This window comes from Apteryx mantelli, chromosome 1 (genome assembly GCF_036417845.1).
Source record: "Apteryx mantelli isolate bAptMan1 chromosome 1, bAptMan1.hap1, whole genome shotgun sequence".
NCBI lineage: Eukaryota > Metazoa > Chordata > Aves > Apterygiformes > Apterygidae > Apteryx > Apteryx mantelli.
Genome location: NC_089978.1, coordinates 164,024,700 through 164,044,616, shown reverse-complemented (window position 1 = coordinate 164,044,616; position 19,917 = coordinate 164,024,700). Strand labels below are relative to the sequence as shown.

The window sequence follows — 19,917 nt, the reverse complement described above, 5'->3', positions numbered from 1 at the left end:
AAGAAGAAAGACTATTTAGACCAGAATTCTTCAGCTTGGAAAAGAGACAACTCAGAGATGATATGACAGAAGCTTATACCATCACAAATAGGAGCGAGATGGTGAATAAGAGTGATCATTCACCAGATCTCACAGAACAAGAACGAGGGAGCACTTTATCATACAGTTGACCCAAAATGAAAACAGGAAATTGTGGGTCTGTTTTTGTTTGGATGTTTTTTATTCATAAACAAATTGAGGAGTACTATACTGTCAGATGATATGAAGCCAAAAATTAAGTGGTTTTAAAAAGGGATTAGCTACATCTCTACAGGCTAGAACCATAAGTACATACTACCTACAACAGCCTAGATGCAACCTCCATCTCTGGAAGGCTCTGGGCCAGATGCCAAGTAAACGTATCAGTGAAGAATTTACTGATTTACTTTATACTTTTCCCCGTTTATCATACTGTGGCTTTAAGCATCCGCTATAAGCTATTGACAGAGACAAAATAGTGGGCAAGATGGAGTGACTGATGCAGTGCAGTTATTCTTACGTTCCTGTACTGTAGTGTCTGCTCCAAGTAGAATGGGAAGAAAATGGTGTCTTTAGATACTGAAACAGAACTGCATTGTGAATCTAGAGTGAATGAATGAAACTAAAAAGTGTATGGTAACACCCTATGTACCTATGAATGCAGCAGAAAGACAAGCAGGTTAGGAGTATGCTACATGGCTACAGAAGAGGCAAAAGTATTCAGCTTGGAAGTTTGCAATGTATGTGCACATTCTGGACGTGGAGATTGAACATTTAAAAAAAGAAAATATGAAAAACCAGCCAAGAGTTTTAGATGGTTTTACATCTAGCTTTCTACATAGACAAGTTAACCTTAAACAAGGAGGAACATACACTCTCCTACCAACATACTGACAAGGACACAATGAAGCAACATAGTTTTTGACCTAAAGCTGGCTTATATTGAACAAGTTTGCAGAGCAGTCTGGGTCCTTTCACCTAACACCATGGTGAAACATCCATAACATGAAAAGCTGTCAGGATCAAGGCTGGAACATACTGAAGTCTGTCGGCCACTAGGAGGGAGTTAAAAGGCCAAAATGGGCATGAAAGCAGTGTGCTATTTATTCCCCAATTGCAGAACATGACAACCAGGATTTCTTTTCACAGTTTCTTCATTACTGTAGTGAGAAAAGAGGGAGCATGTACAGAGTGAGAAGCAGTTGAGAGCATTCAGTGTAGTTGTATGGGAATGAGACCGTGTGTACAAATGTATCTGACAGTGAACGAACAAGAAACTACTGAGGGATTTGCAGGATGGGTTCAGTTTGTTTCCCATTAACTTGTAGAGAGATATAGGAGTCTCATGAATTCTCCAGGTATTGTTCTTTGAGCCCTTGGAGGGCTTTCCACTGCAGGCTTCTGTTTCTAGCAAACCATTCACCCTCATTTTCCTTCCTTACATAAAAGACAACTCCCAGGCTATTGGAAACAGAACAGACTAGTTCAGCATGGATCTTTATTAGAACTGTTGAGGCCACAACATACTTACTAACCTAACCTCATGGAAACTCAGGTACTATATTTCTAGTTGAGAAGGATTCTGATAAGGGAATAATAAACTGATTACTTCAGAGCAACTGAGAGAAAATTGCCTACCATTAAAACACAAGCAGAATCTTTGATGTTTGGACATACAGTGAGGAAAGGGTTGCAATGATTTCACAACTACATGTTTAATGTAAATAGTTATACAGTTGCAAAAAGTGATTTAAAGCACTGATTGAGGTGCCTACCTCTCCGTCGTTGACTATACAGGAAAGCTGGGTGAATCATCACTGGAATGCATAGGGCAAAGAGCCACTCCGGAACTATTCATTGGGAAACTCTAGGCAAAGGAGCATGTCATAATAGGCTCCTGACTCACCAGAAAGCTCAGTCCTCTCCTACATATCAGTACCTAGCATTGGGGAAGGTAGCAGCAGCCTCCTTCTGCACAGTAACTTTGTGCTCAAGTTAATGATCAGGAATTCAAAGATCTGGGATTCACAACAGTCCCTACATTCTTGAATCGCCAGGCCACAGGATTTCAAATACTTTTTATCACTTCTGCTGTAGCTGGACCTCATGCAGAAAGGAATGTAAGATTCATAGGATTAGCAACAGACAAAGCTCATGAAAGCTTTGATTCTGTAATCCAGTAAGAAGCAGGCTCCTCTAGCATGAAAGAATCATAGGTTCTGATCCCTGCTTCCGAGATTGTTTACATATTTTATTTAATATGCTTAGACAGGTAATGAACAACTAGTCCCTAGAGCAGGAATTCATTCTGCCCCAAAATGATTTTTATAGTTGCAAAAGAAAAATGCTGTTCAGCTCCCCTAGCCTGATGCTGGTGTGTTACTCTGGAAGGAATATAGCGTTCCAAGCTCCTGAAGTGATCTTATGATCATAATAGCTGCTCTGTGGGGTCACATGAAATGTTCATCTACCTATAAATCCTGCCTCCAGTAGTAGCCCCTGCAAATGTCCAATGAAGTGTAGAAGTACATAAGGAATGCATAGTTCTCAGAGGACTGATCACAGTGCAAATAGGCCTCATGCACAATGAAAATCCCTTAAAGTGTTCTTGAATATTCTGCTCTGCCAGAGGCTGCAACTGCCTGCCTCTTGCTGTCCAGAATATCAGATTGAATTTTCACACCTTTTAGATTTAAAATAATATTTATAAGCATTTGAATTATGAAAAAATAATGCATTTCACTGCAATTTCTGAACTGGCAGTGTCCGATTAACATAGCAGGACGAATCAGCTGACACAGACACTGAACTCCCTCTCATTAGCTCTGAAAAATAAGACATAAAAATCAGGAGAAAACATCCTAACCTCATAGGTGACATATCTGAACATACAGAATTTTTTAAGGCCTCATCAGATGAGGTAATAGTGATGTTATTGTAAACATGATGCTCTAAACATATGAAAGGAAAACTCTGTAGGAAGAAACAATATTTTTAATAGTTCCACTTATGTATTTGAAAAAAAAGAAAAAAGGATGTTCTTGGAATGCAAGCCCACCTTCAGATCTGAAACCAAAACCTTTTACTGATCATAGACTGGCAGCTCTGAATCAGTGTGCTCTTACTTTGCACCATTTTCTTTACAGAAGAACTGGAAAAAAATGGCTCCTCTTTCTCAACACAGCTTATCACTTTAAAAAAAATAACAAAAAAAATTTAAAAATAAATTAATAAAAAAAATTACATAGTTAAGATATATGATATCATACATAAACAGCCAATGAACTTAAAAGATACTCACACAGCATTTTAGCACTTAGAAATAGAAAAAAAAAAAAAAGAGAGAGAGACCCAGGCTTATGCACCTTCATAACATTTCTCCCCTGCCATTCTGTTACCTGTCCCACTCCCTCTCTACCCTATGAGTTCTCAGGTTTTCTTTTGACAATATATCTTCCCCGTGGTTTTCTACAGCCTACTTTATGTCTCTTAGCAGTGTCTCCTTCCCCTTGCAGAATATTCTACAATATATTGCACTTAACATTATGACAGGTTTTCTGCACTTCAACAAATTTTTTCCTATTTGTTTTACTCTTCTATTACTGTCTGTTTTGTTGCATTTTAGACAATATCTGTTCCATCCCAGCAGTGGAAAGGGAGAGATATGAAAGGTCCTTGATGACTCTTAGATCTATTTCATGCAAAAAATCAAAAAAAATGTTCTTAAGAAAGTAAATGTTTTCTTTCCAAACTTTCCAAGACAGTTTTAACCTGGTAATATTTCATGCTATGAAGTCTGCACTTCCTGCCATGAGTTTTGCTGTAGGCAGTTTGGTATTATGGTAGGATGCCTGTGATCTACCACATTTTTACCAGGACCGTGAGAAGGCTGAAATGCTCATTGTGGATGAGTGAGAATATTTGAAAAACACCAGCTCTCTCAAAATGGTGGTGTTTGGATTGTCTTTCATGCCAGGTCTGTGAAGGCCATTGAGAAGGAGATTGAGCGAAGGCCGTCGAGAAGGTGATTGATTGAAGTCATTCACCATGTTGAACTGGAAGCTGGAAAAGGGAATTGCTGTTTATTTTTTCCTGTGTGGAAGGGAACATTGGGGTTCATTTTCATGAAATAGTTGCAAGTCTCTTTCAGTTACCTGTAGTCTTGTCATTCATTAATATTTGCTGCTTTAACAGATTTCTGTGATCCTTGAAGATTGCTGCCAGGAAAAGTAATCCTCTGATTTCAGGCTTTTGAAAAGATGAATAGCCTGCATTTTTGATACATTCTGTTCTTTGCCAGTGATGGATTCATCATCGGATACCGGTTTCCCAGGTGCTGTCCTGCCTTCAGAAGGTTTCTTGACTTGGGGATCTTCCTGGCTTATACACATCTTCTCACTGGGTTTTAGGCTGGGGAAGCAATAGTCACCAACCTCGCAAAGGAAAACTGGCTCAGTGCTATCAGGGTTTAAGACCACCAAATTACCCTCTGACAAAGGCTGCTCTTTCGGAAGATTCTTTCCCTTCTGTAAGACAGGTAAGGAAATATTTGTGGATTCTGAAAGTCCATGGGGACCTGGAGGGACAGTAAGATAGTCCCCAAATGCATCCAGGTGCAATTCAGGACAAGGGTTTGGTGTTTGATCTGAAACTGCAACCATGACACCAGATTTCCCAGGAGAAAACTCATAGCAAGAGCAGTCATCAGGGGGCTGGATCTCCTGTGAGTCAGAAGCTACCTCTCCATCAGTGACGGGTGCCAGATGGCTGGTGTCTCTGACTGATGGCAGTAAGAGGCTATCTGTGGTGATGTAGCCCAAGGAGCACTGCTGGGGAGAGCCGGTACAGCTAAGAGCCACTGGAGATTTCTGCCCTTCTGGTCTCACATTCATGCATTTCCCACAGGCTGGTTGGGCTGGTGAAATTTCCTCCCCATTGCTGAGGTGCTGCATCATTTCCTTCTGGTCTGGGAGCAGAAAGGGCTGCAGAGGAAGTGCTCCTGGCTGGGCCTGCCTCTGTGGAGCCTGGGGACAGGCTTCCTTTGGGAGGGTCACGTACTGAAGGGACACTGATTTCCCATGGATTCCCGCTGGGACTGCTTGAAGGGCCTGATGCATATCAGGCTGGGAGGACATCACTGGGCTGTACAAGTACGGACCGTTGAAATCAAAGCAAGGCATTGCTGTCTGGGAAGCAATGCTTGCATCAGCACTGTTCTCCCTTGAAACAGGAAAGGAAGGATCAGCCATCTGACTTGGCGGGCAGACAACTGCAGCATCCTCTGGCACATCTAAAGCATGGTATACGTTCTGAGGATCCAACACAACCAGGGAAACCTCTGCCTTTTCAGCTTGCCCTTCAGGGGACTCTGCCAAAGTCTTCGTCTGCCTGAATGAGGGAAAGTTAAAAACTGCTATTGAGAAATATTCTTGTGATGAACATTACATATAAACAGAGGGTTACTTACACACATAGCTACACAGATGATTAGAAAATAATCTTTCTTGGGAGAGCAGGTTAACCCAGATAGCAAAAAAAATTTGTCTCATCCTCAGGAGCAACTGGCATAGGCTTTTTTTGGTGACAGAATGTTTAATTGTATCCTCCCATGGCTTAGGAACCTCCTCAAGAGTCTCACAGACAGTGCCACTATAAGGTGCTGTTCACTAACCTGTCCACGACTTGAAGGAAACTAGCCTGCTCCATCTTCTCAGAAAAGTTGTGTTTGTTGAAGTCTAGCTGACTGTTTGTCAGCCAGTTTCCTAGGTGTACTTTCTGGAAAAGAGAAAGTAGAGATGAGGAAAAAGAGGTTTCTCACTGGCAGTAGAATCAAGAGCCTCATGGACAAAAGGAAGCCTACAGCATCTGGCAATCTGGATACAACTTCACTAATATGACTAGAAGGTTCCCTCTATTCTCCAGAAGACTGTTCCTTCATATCCATGTTACCATATCCCTGACCTAACTTTACATAGCATATAGGGCAGGAGCTGCTCCCCTAAAGAGCTCGTGAGGATGCTGCAGGTCCTACCATAATAAACATAATAAAGCTACTGCATTGTGCAGTGCCTACTCTTCTCCAGCACCATATGAGGACACTGGGCAGTATTTCACTTGTAGGTGTATAAGGACTGTCCTTCTGTAACAGCTGACCAGAAAAACAGAATAAGTGGGATGTTTACAAAGTTTAGGATAAGGTAACTCACTGAAAGGAGGGAAACTTTCAAAATCATGACATTAAGAGCAGTGAGTACGTGTGAGGAAAGAATCAGGTATGGGATAGGAAACAAAACTACAGAGGTATTTCTTAGAGTGGGAACATGTTTTTTAATTTTTACTATAGAGATCAGGCAAAATAAACTAACTTGAGACTTTAGTATAAGCATAAATATTCTGTCATCTGGCACAGGAGCATCCAGGCTTAGTTTTTCCTGTCTATTTGAAAATGATGTGTAAAACTAGGTCATTACAGTGGAAGTCCATTTTACAGCAAAATAACAAATATGAGATGTTTAACAAACAACTGTTAAGTCTTTCACTCAAACATAAACATAAATACTGTAAGTTAAGTGCCCATTTGCCTCACACAAAGGTCATGTTGTAAATCATACCCATTGCATTGCCATGTATCTAAACACACTGTAACACATTCTCTGTGAGCTTAGACTAGAACCAACTGTAATATAAAAATATATCTATGTGGAGGAAAACACATATTATAGAATCAAAAGTGTAACTCTTGCAAAACTAGAAGAGTTTTACTGCAAAAATCTAGAGAGATGCCTATTCTATTCTTCCCAGATGTTGGTTTTGTGGATTTTTCCTACTTATACTGTCGTAATTGAATGCTATCTAAGTGTGCACTTTGCTTTCCAATGAAGAATACTTGTCTTGGTAACAGACAGACATGTTATAATGTATATTCCAGAAAACCCAGTTACTTAAAAATAGAAAGCTTCTTAAATGAGGCTAAAAGCCCATCCTAAAACACTTTGAATCAGTGTTGACTACTGTTTGGAGATGGAAGAAACCACCAGTTGGTGAATTTGCTAAAGACACTAGATTATTTCAATCAGTTAAAAGTTTAGTGCACAGAAAACTTTCTAGTTTGATTTCAGAAAACTGTGATGCTGACAAGCACAATACACAGAAGCCTACTAGTACAAATGTAAGGTTACGGTTATGATAAAGATACCTGGGCTTCTCCTAAAAATAAGAAATAGAGTACTGAAGGTATGAGTTCATTGTGGAGTAGGAGACAGAAAAGCTATTAATATTACTATTTTTACTACTAAGATTCTTAATATTATTAAATCCTGAAAAAAGAGAGAAATAATGAACCCTGCAAAGCACAATTCCATCCTTACCCCTAAGTAGCTCTGGATCAGGAGACTCTTGCTGGGGTTTGGAATATTTTCCTCCCAGCTTTTCTTCTTCCTGCAACAACAACACAGAGTTTACAAGATTTGCTTCTTGCCTTGGCTGCAAAGGGAAAAGACTACACCGTGCACACACAGTGCTGTTCTGCACAGCAAGGCACCATGACCCAGCTCTCACCTGCACACAGACATGCACAGGGCTCCCCATTGCACACCAAGGCTCATCTCCACATAGAGCACTCTCTCATGCTGGATGAGCAGTGCCTCGCCCTCAGTTTTTCACCCTTTATTCCACGCGCACGGCCAACATGCTGCTAAATCCCCTAGTCACAATGCAAACCTACCTGAGGAAATACTTATAGCTGCAATGAGCAATTATTAGCAAAGCGATGATGATGGCTGGGAGCACCACTGGGAGAACTACTGGTGACAGAACTGAAACAGAGAAAAGAGAAATAGGGAGCTACCCACACAGAGTGGCTGCTTCCCGTACCAGGTTTTTCATTCTGGTCACTTGTCATGCAACAAGACCAGGGGAATGTAGATGGCACATCACGTGACAGGATGAAGAGGCCTTCTAACTGTTGGGATACCCTCCAAAGTGAGAGAGACCAAATGTGACCTGAGCAGCTTTTCCATTGGCATCAGAGTGATCAATTTATGCTCATAGAAAGCTGAGCAGGTACATTGCCCCACCATGAACACTGGGTGTGTCTTCAGGCATCTTAGGTCTGACTTATTTTGTCTCCTACTCCAAAATGAGCATGTACCTTCATTTCTCTATCCCTTATTTTTAGGAGAAGTCTGGGATCTGCCTTATTCTGTACAGTCCTGAAGAGATGAGGGGTCTCAGAGATTTTCTGAGAAAGGGCTTCCTTTCCTAATGACCGTAACTGGTCATCAGGAAGATAACAATTTCTTCCTGAGTACACTCAGCAGAACTTCCCTAAGCCTTCTTATTACCTCAAGTTTCCTCAGGACAACTCATGTAAGATCACACAGCCTTGGGCACAAGGCCACGCTGGTAACAGACATTCCACTTCTAGGTTCAGAAACAGTGAAAACCATGTTAAGGTTTGTATCTCCGGTGCACTCTGCGGTGTGCTTAACACCATCCTATAGTCACTCTGCAAACAGAAGAGGCTGATGACTTTTATTCTGTCTTCTTGCAGTCTCAGCCTCTTCAATCTCTGACAGCAGAATGGACTGTTAGAATTAGGAAACAAGGATGACCTTGTGGGCATGGTGTTTGCTTGATTCTCTCTGTGAAAACCTTTCAGGTTGGTTGTAGTGGTCTTGAGAAGGAAAAAGAAAGGAACAATGCTTAAAGGGTTATTCCTGCTCTCCTCCTTCATTAGCATTGCCCCTGTACTGCAAGGATGCTGATCAGACAGCTACCTTGTTAAGCAACCCCAGCTATGCCGTGGCTGGATCTAACTTCAAGCCCAGCTAGGAGAGTGTATTTCTCTATAGAAGCACTTCCCCCATTAACATTCCACAACAGCTTATGAAAGGAGCCCAAGTGAAAAGTACCATTCTCAGTTTCCCAGGTGAACTCCTCACTCCATTCACTCCAAGGCCCCTTGTAATCTGGAGGAGTATTCACCCTTGCACGCATTCTCCCCCTGTATTGCGTGGATGATTCCAGCATCTGCAGGGTGAAGATGAAGGGAGGCTCATCGTTGCTGATATTTATCCTCTGGAGAGTCTGGGGGGAAGAAAGAAGCACGCATGAAGAGGGGAGGGGAATAATCTTTCCCATTCACCCTGCAAATAGAAATCCAGGGCTCCCACGCTTCCTATGACTTACCTTTTCCTCTTGGTTGTGCTTCCAGTATTGGACTTCGTATCTCTGTTTTATGAAGCTATATCGCAAAGTGTGTTTTATCCACCTCAGTTCATACTCCTGGTTCTCTCTCATGGTTACCGACACATTTGCAGGTGGCAGCACCTTAACTGGAACACACACAATGTCTCGGAATATGTATCAGCATACTGGTCTGACGCTACCATTCACCACAGTGGATGGAGACCAAGCCTGAAAACAGCGTTGCGTTATGCAACATAGTCTGTCTCAGTTACTTAACACCCCTTTATTCCTCACACCTCTTTCCCCAGTCAAAAACAGCAAACCAGTCTCCCCCTTAAATAGAAGAAAATCCATATTCATCAATATGATGGCACTTCTCTGTGCAGATAAGCAGTAAAGCAATGTTTGAAAGTTCTGCACTTGTCCACCACAGTTCCAAAGATTTTCAGCTCTCCTGGAGCTCCTAACTTGTATTGTCACCCACTGCAGGAATCCTCCCCAGCTTTAGTTTACGGAGAGTAGCACTGGTACCTCTGGACACATGCAGGCAAAGAAGATCTGTGTAACGCACCTCGCTCAGCAGAGGAGTCCTACCTCATCAGTGCTCCAGGAGCCACTGTGGGGACTCCCAACAGCTCCACTGGGTTCTTGTGAAATCTCTTAAAGACACACTCCCCACAAACACCTCTCCCCACCGCTTCCTGTCAGCTGGGACCCCCACAAAGGACAATGACATTCTAACCACAGCAAAGTTGGCAAGGTGACAGTCACTCACCTAGGAGCTCAAGACCAGACCTGGAATTTCTTCACAGCAGTTTACACTCCTGCCAGCTCCCTCAGCATCGCAAGAGCCCCTGAGTAACTCCAGACCTACAAGCCACTTCTCCCAGAACTCTGACCTGTCTCAGCATCCAGCTCCTTTCTTCATCAGTCCAGGTCTCTGCCTCTTCCCACCCACTTCTCCTCACCTCTCCCACCACTATCCTCACACCCTCTTGACCAGTCCCAGCACCTCCCCAAGAAACTCCCAGGAAAAGCAAGGCACAACACCGGGGCTTACTGTTCCTGTAGGCTTCAATCAGTTTCTCCTCCGTTTTGGTCCGGACAGCTACATGGTACTGGCTCTGACTGCTGGTGTTGGTAACAGTGATCTCACAGCTCTGGACCACATAGGGGTCACGGGGCAAAGTCTTCTCATGCACAGGAGAGCACTCCTCCTCTCTGAGGGGAGAAAATGGAGATTGTGCTGAGATGAATGGGAACAGGACAGAACAGAGCCTCGATGGCAGAGGCACAGGCACACTGCCAGGGGCAGGTCACGTACGCTGATGCTGAAGTGGCCCTGAAGAACAAGCCAAAGAGGACAGAGGTGATGATCTCTTTCTTCACTTCCCAGCTGCACGTCAGACGATCCACACTGTTGAAGAGGCAGCGAAGGTTCCTGGGCTGAATGCCACCTTCAGAGAAGATCAGAGCAAACTAAGGAGTGGGGGACAGTAAGGCAACGAACCACCTGCATCCTCCCCTGCAGATGCCCCATCATTCCTCAGCCCAGGCCCCGATTCTCTGCCAGCGCAGCATGACAACCCACATCCCTCAGGCCCTGGCTTCTCAGCCAGCCCTTCCACCCCCGCACGGCCCCGCTCTGCCCCACACTACCTTCCGGTGTCTCCCAGGATGCCTCCATGCTCCACTCGCTGTACTGCCCAGAGAAGCCACTGGTCTGTCCTGGTCTGGCTCGCACACGGGCAACATAGGTGCTGCCCGGAACAAGGCCCTCATGGCTGAGATGACAATGCGTGGTGTTGGAGAGTGAGAGCGAGGCAGCTTTCTATTAGTGGGGGAAAGCAGGGAGGGAGGGAGGAAAGGGGAATCAGGGAACGGAGGAGAAGGGAAGAGGGAAGACAGGGAAAGAGCAAGAGGAAGTGACCATCAGAGAAGAGACTAGAGAGAGCTTTCTGAGGGCACTATAGCATCTCCAAGCATTCCCACACGTGCGACCATCGACACGCATGGTGCCATGTAGCGCTCTGTGCTCACATCCTAGAGGGGCTTTGGTGTGCACGCTGCCTGCATAGCCCAGGACAGACGAGGCACAGGCATTGCCAGGCAAAATCTACCCCGCAGATGGGCTGGCTCTTGCAGCTTTGAGAGGCTCAATTGTCTTCAGCATCAACTACGCAGGTTCAGAGCACTGCCCAGTGCAGAACTGTGTGGGCATTTGGCCAAGATACTTCTCATGAAAAAGTAGAGATCAGGCTGAGAGGTACAGAAACATAGGCGGATTGGGGAAACAACGGAGCAAAGGAGATACTCTCTTAAAAATTTAAAAACATGCTCCTTGCGGGGAAACAGCTTCAAATGGTTTTTGCCATCTTCCCACATGAGCCCACAAGTTCATCTTGAAACATGCTTTAATTTCATTTAAGAGGGACTTGATGTAAAACAAATTCCATCTCAAAAGCCAAGTGCAGTGCTTCTTTCTGTAAAGAGTAGATCTTTGCACTCCGTTCAAAACAAGCAGTATTTCACTGTGCAAGCCACTTGCAAATAGGAACAGAGCCCCTTCTGCCTGACCACAAACATCACTTATTGCATCTCTTGGCAGTGCCTGAGAACCAAAAGGCCAGAAATTTTCCCAGCTTTTACTGCAGGATCTCGACCACCCTAAAGCCCCCACACAGGACAGCCCAGCTCTCTGTTCTTACCTCCCAGGACTCCCACTCCTGCTTGTAAGCCACTTCATACTCCAGTGCATTGCCCAGCCCTTGGTTTCCATCAGCTACTTTCCATGTCAGCAAGAAGTCTCCTGATCTCATCAAGCTGATTGAAAGGTTCTGAGGTGGGAGGGGCTGAACTGGAAGGTGAAGGTACAACATGTGAGTTGCAATAGCAAGGAGAGGGGCATGAAGTGGGGAGGAACCTAGCTAAACTTCCCCATCTCTGCAGTATCTTATCCCTGCCAGAGCAAGTAGCTCCTGGATGAGTGCCCTCTTCTAGTCCCAGCTGCTCTCAAAACCTTGCTCTCTCCCTTCCTGCCCCTGCCTGTCCTCTCAATGTGGAACCATTTGACAGATTTCACAACAGAAGTCAAATTCAATTCCTGAATGGACTGCAGTGTAAGAGAGAGATTATTAACTTTTGTTTCTCAAGGATATCTAATATTCATGGGAAAATGTGAACATGGTATTTAATCCTTACCAGTCTGGAAAAGATGAACGTTCAGTTCTGCTTGAAGTATCTTGTTAGGTTTGAAGCTGTAAATATCATCTACCCCTATTCCAAAACTGTTTACAGTGCTGCGACAAACCCAATGGATATAGGATTTGGGAGCCTTATGGAACTCATTTTCTGCCTGGGGCTTGCAATGCATCTCTTCATTCTTCCTGTGTATAAAAAAGGTGATCTATAAAGAGCTGATTTGGAGACATATAATTAATCCAAAATTAAATGTCTAAAAACAATTCTATCTCATTCTGTTCTCTTATAATTTACTTGGATTCTTATATCCTCATCATCACTTTACTTATTATTCCTGTTTTGCATTAATCAATATAACAAACATTTTTAACATGATGATTTTTCTCAAATGCCTTCCCTTTTCAAAAGTGTGCAATAGAACGTTATGCTTTGGTACTGCTCTATTTTTGTTAATTTTTATCCTAAATGTACAGATTCTCATATTTTTATGTGAGAAATGGTATGATGAACAATAATGTCATGGAAATGCACCTTTCACTCAGAGTGAAAGGCAGTAAAGGTTTCTGAAGATCCTTAGCTCCTTGAAGAAGTTCATTCTGCAGGCTCAGAAAGACACTTTTTTTTTTTCTCTCCAAACAAAATGCATTTTTATATCCTTAGTAGTGAGAACTCTGCTCTGTCAAGGGACCTTAGGTATTCATCACAGTTTTCATCTCAGAGTATTAAGCATCCTTTTAGATAGCTTTTCTCCAGGCCAAGGAGCATCCTCAAGATTAAAAACAATATTTTAAACTAGACAGGAGAGCATAAGCTTTGTGTGCTTGCAGTAGCTTTAGCCGCTGAAGAGATGTGTTGCTGCTTTTTGTACCCTCTGGAATTTTGATTGTGCTTATGGCTTCATGCCCAGTTATATTACATTGTTCTCAGTTATATTACATTGAAAAACAAAAATGACCATCTGTCATGTAGGTGTCTAAAATAAAATTAGGTGTACACCTACTAGATGTAGGTGTCTAAAATAAAACTATTTTCTTGTGGTGGGATAGCTCATGTGACTGGGGTGCTGCAATGGATGGATACAGGCTCTTGGACAGCCCAGGAAGGTGAGGAGTGAGGAGTTGCCCTTTATGTGAGAGAGCAGTTGGAATGCACAGAGTTCTGCCTAGGGATGGGTGAGGGGCCAGCTGAGAGCTCATTGGTCAGTATCAGTGGGCAGACTGATGTGAGTGACATTGTAGTGGGTGTTTGCTATAGACTGCCTGATCAGAAAGAAGAACTAGATACACCAGATGGTTGGGCTGCCATTCAGAGGGACCTTGACTGACTGGAGAAATGGGCAGAGAGGAACCTCGTGAAGTTCAACAAAGGGAAATGCAAAGTCCTGCACCTGGGGAGGAATAATCTCATATACCAGTACCCACTGGGGGCCAACCAGCTGGAAAGCAGCTCTGCAGACAAGGACCTGGGAGTCCTAGTAGACAAGCTGAACATGAGCTAGCAATGCACCCTCGTGGCAAAGAAAGCCAATGATATCCTGGCCTTCATGAGGAAGAGCATTGCCATCATGTCAAGGGAGGTGATCCTTCCTTTCTCTTCAGCACTGGTGAGGCCACATCTGGACCACTGGATCCAGTTCTGTCCCCAGTACAAGAGAGACATAGACCTACTAGAGTGAGTCTAACAAAGGGCCACAAAGGTGATTAAGGGACTGGAGGATCTGAAACTCAAGGAGAGGCCGAGAGAGCTGGTCTGTTTAGCCTGGAGAAGAGAATGCTCAGTGGGTCTGTTATCAATATCATTTATAAATATCTGATGCGAATGTGTAAAGAAAACGGAATCAGTCTCTTTTCAATGGTGCCCAGTGACAGGACAAGAGGCAGTGGGCACATATTGAAACACAGGAAATTCCATCCGACCATAAGAAAACATTTATTCACTGTGAGAGGGGTTGAACACTGGAACAGATTGCCTGGAGAGGATATGGAGTCTCCATCCCTGGAGATATTCAAAAACTGACTGGATGTGGTTCTGAGCAACCTGCCCAACTGATCCTGCTTGAGCAGGGGTGTTAGATCAGATGATCTCCATAGGTCTCCTCCAACGCCAACTATTTTGTGATTCTGCGATTCTGTGATTCTGTTCCAGTTAGATGAGAGATATTAAGTCACAAATGTCTGAGGTCCAATCCTGTCTTCCAGGACATGATGGAGTCTTCTAGCCAACCACATGTCAGCAAGCATTGTTCAGCAATACCGCTATTTTTAAAAGTTGGGTATTAGCAAAGAAACCAGGGATATTCCTAAAGTATGGAAGGGACTAACCATACATGGGTGTGTGCCGTTAACCAAAAGAGTCAGCTTTAGGGATGTGAAGTGTAGAAGATGCTTCTGTCTATGCACTAGCATCAACTCATAGTTTGGATTTAGTCAGCTATTCTTCATCTATGAGCTAACCTTATTTAATCACTGGCCATTTTGATGTCAGCTGTGTGACTGTCCACACTTAATACCTGTTTGTCTGTTTAGTAAGCTCCATTCATGTTTACTGTAGTATCCACACACAACACTCCAACATGTAACAAAGTTCCAGAGCATAGTCTAAAGGTCCAAGTAATTTTATATTATCTTTTCCCATGAGTATAAGTTTCTAGGGCCTGTTCCAAAGACCTTCCACTGATTTCAGATACTTTTAGGTCTATGAATTCTCTCTTCCTCAAAATAAAATCAAGGCTTCTTTCTTTTTTTTCTTTTCTTCCTTTTTCCCCAGACTCTAATTCATTTTCTTCTCAGTTTTCCATCTTCCTCTCTCCTTTGACTATTCCTCCCTCTCTGTCCTTTTTTTATCCTCACAAATGATCCAGTCTGGTGTTTCATGTCCATTTCCATAAGGAAACAGATGTAGCAGGGAGATAGTGACATAAACAGACCAGTATCTCTAGGAGGAAACCTGATAGCACAAATGAACTTATCAGTCTCACAAATGCACAGTCTATTTGTGTTTTGCAGAAATGATCAAAACTATGCTCTCAGTGATGTTCCTGCAAGGGCAAAGTAACCGACAAAATATCTCCTCCCTTCTAGGTTTATGAACAACCCTCAGGCCCACACTTGTTGTGGCACTATCTATCTTCTCCACCCCATCTACAGTGACCTACATGCCCCATCACATTTCATACCTATGAGCCCACAGCAAAACTAGGAGAAAATAATTGAAAAAGTAATAAAACAACTCCACTACTGCACCTTATTCATTTCTCCCTTCCAAGAAGAGGTCTTAGAAGAGGGCCCAACTTATACTCTCGCTCAACAACAGAAAGAGGTGATCTGAAAACTTGACTGCCATCCCTTGTCTGGACCCCAGTTCTCATCTCTATGTTCAGTGGCCAAGTTTCCTTTTGACTTTTATCCAGCAGAGCACAGTTCAGGTACTTACATTTCGCTATTATCCCTTCGGTAAAGAGTCATACCAAGGAAGACGTGAGCCTCTGAATGCTCCATCCATGTGCAGATCACCTGTGAGTTGTAGTCATTATAGCAGCTCAAGTTCTGCATTGGGACACTCTCTGAGAAAAGAATCCAGGCAAAACAGATGCAGTGGTTATGAATGTAAATAGTGAAAGATAGCTGGAGGTACACAAGTTCTGCCAGCAAAAAGGAGAAGGCACAGATAACAACCCTCTCCTCATGACACCAGAAGATGATGTTCCATGAAAATATGCACTGAGCTGTGGTCATTCTGCATATCTCCACAATATACAAGTGTCCAAACCAAGCTACAGGTCTAAATTAACAAGAATGAAGTGAGATCTTCATGCTTTAGGGCCTATCATTCTAGCCAAAGTATCACTTTGCAGATAGAGATTATTTCCAGAGGTTAACAGATACAACAGTCAGTGGGGATCATTTCATCTTCATGCGTTACTAAATGGGACTTCTTTGCCTACTAACCTCCTAGTAAAGGTTTTGACACTAGGAAGTCAATGGTCTGGAAAACATCTTGTTAGAACTCAGAAGAATGGCCAAACTAGTTTGTTGGAACTAGATTTAAGACCCAGAAATGTCCAGACCACTTGTCAGGGAAAACATTTTTTTTTTCAATCTCGCAACTGTGAAGTGGGAAAATACAGGCCTCCAATTCCAGCAATAAGAGCAAACAGAAATGATTGGTACATGCACTACAAAGCAAGCTGCTTTCTCCTGTCCTTCTTTAATCTCTGCAAAGGTAGTATCTGTGCCACATTATTGGGATGTGACCTCCAGGTGACAGAGATGTCAGCATGCAAACATGAATGTGAGCTCTCAAATAATTTTTCTTGCTGAGAATTACTGTCAGCTTGACTGTAGGGCTTTTTGCAGGCCAAAAACATCAAAAAAGTAAGATGGTATCTTAGCTAGCAGGCCTAAGAGTGACCTTACTTTCATCTTCTAGTAAAAAGCAGTGCAAAAGCAAGTCCTAGTACATCCCTTGCTGGTCCAGGAAATGGAGTATCCTACAAAGAAAGTGATCTAAACATAAGGCTGAAACTTGGAATGCATCATCTAAGAGACCAGACTGCCCTATACTGTAATACATATTCCTGCAGAGGTCTCAAAGGTAAATGTCCTGCTTTTGACACTGGGCCAGGCAGCATAATTCCCCCAGTTACTGTGGACATCAGGCAGGGGCATCTGTCTTGGAAAAGGTAAATACCAAGAGCCACACCTTCTGATAACACTTTTAGGAAGGGTACAGGCTTAGTCTTTATGCAGACAAGAAATACTGGGTGATCTGAAGAGATACTAAGAAATTTAGAAAGATACTTCCTACTCCAAGGTATGCTAAACCAAACTGGAGGAAATAAAAGTAGCTCTAATTATACACAGAAGAGGAAAGACGTTAAACTCAGAAACAGAAGACAATGGATCTGACAGATGGTCTCTTTATCTTTCAGCTATTCTACAAGGAAAAAGGTCAGGTTATTTGCATGTTGCTGTCCACAGCCCATACACCCACACATCTTGTGTCTGTCTACTCATCTCTGTTCAAACACACTGCCATCTGATCCAGGTACCCTGTCATTTTCCTATGTTTTAACTTACTGTCAGGAACTAGTCCTCTTTTCTGTTCACTCATTAACCAGTCAACTTGTTCATCTCATCCATTTGTCCAGTATTTTATCTGTCCAGTCCTCCAACCATACTACAATTGTTTTGTCTCTACATCCATCTATAACACACTGACTGTCTGTCTATGACTAAGACGTCTATTCTCCTGTAGCAGAGAAGCTGGTAGCAGAAGGAAGTGGAAAAAAAGCAGAGAATGAGGAAGAGTATTGGCTGAAAGAAAGAGATGGAGGCAAAAAAAAAAAAAAAGGAAGAAAAAGTAAAATATATTTGAAACTCACCTCGAATGGCTTGGACACTAAAGACAAAGTGTAGACTCAGCAAAAGGCTGCAAATCTCTTTCATGCTCATACTGTCCTTTGCACACAAGCTTGATCCTAAGTCAGAAGATAATTGTTTTCATTGCCAACTGACTACTCTTCTGCTCTGCTTATTGTGAAGCTTCTTGTTTTCATTTCACAGAAAGAGAAGTAAAACAGAATTAGGGAACTTCTTTAAGCAGAAAACCTTCTCATGCTGCGTTGGAGTGACATTTAAAAAGAACTTCTATCAAGTATTTATTGTAGGACAAAATCCCCATCTTCTTATTGTGAGAACTTACAAAATAAACCAAGAATTAAGAAGTAAATGTGCATTTTGAAGGTAGAGCAGAAGAATCTAACTAAGAGTAGTAACAAGAAACAATCCTAATCTGTGAAAAGAGTTCAGCCTCCAAATTCATTCATCCTTCTACTTATCATGCTCAAAGCCCAATGACCCCTCATGCTGCTCTGTTTTCTTACTTTTATTAAAAACATGATCCTCAACCACACATCTCCTAGGAGGAATAGTGGTTGAATCTCAATATTCATTCACTTTCAGGTATCTCTTCAACAAGCTACTTTTCCAGCTGCTCCACAAACAAATTGCAAATTATAGGAATGATCCCAAAGGAATGTCATTGCTCTTTTTTCTGGTGATTGTAGTGATCCAAAGTCGATGTCAGTGGTTCAAAGACTATAGGCCACATTCTCCAAAACTGTGACTCAAGTGATTTTGGTCATTTCTCATTGCTTTCTCAAAAGTAAAATAGACCCACATGTCCATGTATGTCACAGAGTTGAGACTCTTGTACTCCGGGAATATCTAGTCTGTAGCTCTTTCCCACTTTAGGAGAGCATGGAGAAAGCCCCTTTTTAACTCCTATTGACTTTAAGATTCCTGAATGCCATTTCTTTACACCAGAAGCAACTGACTAAGCCCTTGAATAACCATCACAGCTAACAGATCCCTAAATGGTTCCCAAACTATTGTTTGAGAACAGACTCTCTTTGCCGTTTTGCTGTCCCCAGAGAGGAAACAGTTCCCTTACCTGGAATCAGAGCTGTCTATGAAGCAGATGATTCAACCTGATGGGTGACTCTTCCTTTCGACCCTTCCTCCACAACATCAGAATCCTCTATGCAGATGCAGAAACCAGCAAAATCTCACTTACCCAGACTGGAGATGGGGGACATAAAACTGACTGCAGGATTTCGTTGCAAACTTAGCCTTTAAAATAACTGTTATACTTTCTGTGCACCTAAAATGCCCCTTCTAAAGAGGCAGACCACACCTTTTCAAGGAAAGGAGTTGCCTGTGCATTTGTAGTCTGTACTTCCTATTTTAGCCCCCAAGGCACTTACTCAGATGAACTGTTTAAATGGAAAGGGAGGGGAAGGAAGTATGTCACTGCCCATCCGCATTTCAAATTAGCAGACAGTGGGACTAATGTATTTTCAGAAAAAATGGGGGAGAGAAAAAGGGAGGAATGACTGCAGCTGAAGTAAGAAAGAATAGCAAAGAATTCTCTGGTTTTTATTCCCATACTGTTTCTTGCTTTAGGCTAGTCTAGACAAACTTTGAGGCAGGGATCATTCTTTATTTATGCTTTCATATATTATATTTATTTTTATATATACATACATATATATATATATGAATAAAGGACAGACTACCATTATCTCTGTAATCCTGTTAATTTCAGCCATCTTAAAAATCCTATTGTTTTACTGATCTCAACAAGAATTAATAATAAATTATGATTATTAGAGTATCCAGAGGAAAAAAAAGAAAACTGGAGAGAAGAGCTGATCAGAAATTATCCTACATCCAAGACAGCCGCACTGTTTTAAATCCAACTTTGAAGTTTAGCCCACTAGCCTTCAACAGTATGGTCCATAAAAGAGTGAGCTAGACTGAAAGGAAAGACACTCAACTTTAAGCTCTCAGGGGTAAACTGTGAGGGGCTAAGATGAGTCCTCAGATAAAGAATGCAACTGTTGAGTCTGTCTGTCTGTCCTGCACTGCTACTAGGCTTTCTCTAAATCCGTGCAGTAGTGACCAAAACCATAGTTAGCACATTAGGCTTACACAAGAACTACACCAA

General features: G+C 42.5%; 1 protein-coding gene across 1 annotated transcript; it reads right to left on the bottom strand.

The window, feature by feature from the left end:
* Window positions 1-3,344: 3,344 nt before the first annotated feature.
* On the bottom strand, window positions 3,345-19,133 carry CSF2RB (colony stimulating factor 2 receptor subunit beta). The gene is made up of 14 exons (XM_067309392.1): window positions 18,862-19,133; window positions 17,792-17,954; window positions 15,841-15,970; window positions 12,409-12,593; window positions 11,916-12,064; window positions 10,867-11,038; window positions 10,532-10,664; window positions 10,268-10,428; window positions 9,208-9,353; window positions 8,931-9,105; window positions 7,742-7,832; window positions 7,386-7,455; window positions 5,690-5,793; window positions 3,345-5,406 (listed from the first exon to the last, which is right to left on the bottom strand). Exons 2-14 carry the CDS (start codon window positions 17,859-17,861, stop codon window positions 4,206-4,208), a joined length of 2,787 nt encoding a protein of 928 aa, XP_067165493.1. The 5' UTR covers window positions 17,862-17,954; window positions 18,862-19,133; the 3' UTR covers window positions 3,345-4,205.
* Between the last annotated feature and the right edge of the window lie 784 nt (window positions 19,134-19,917).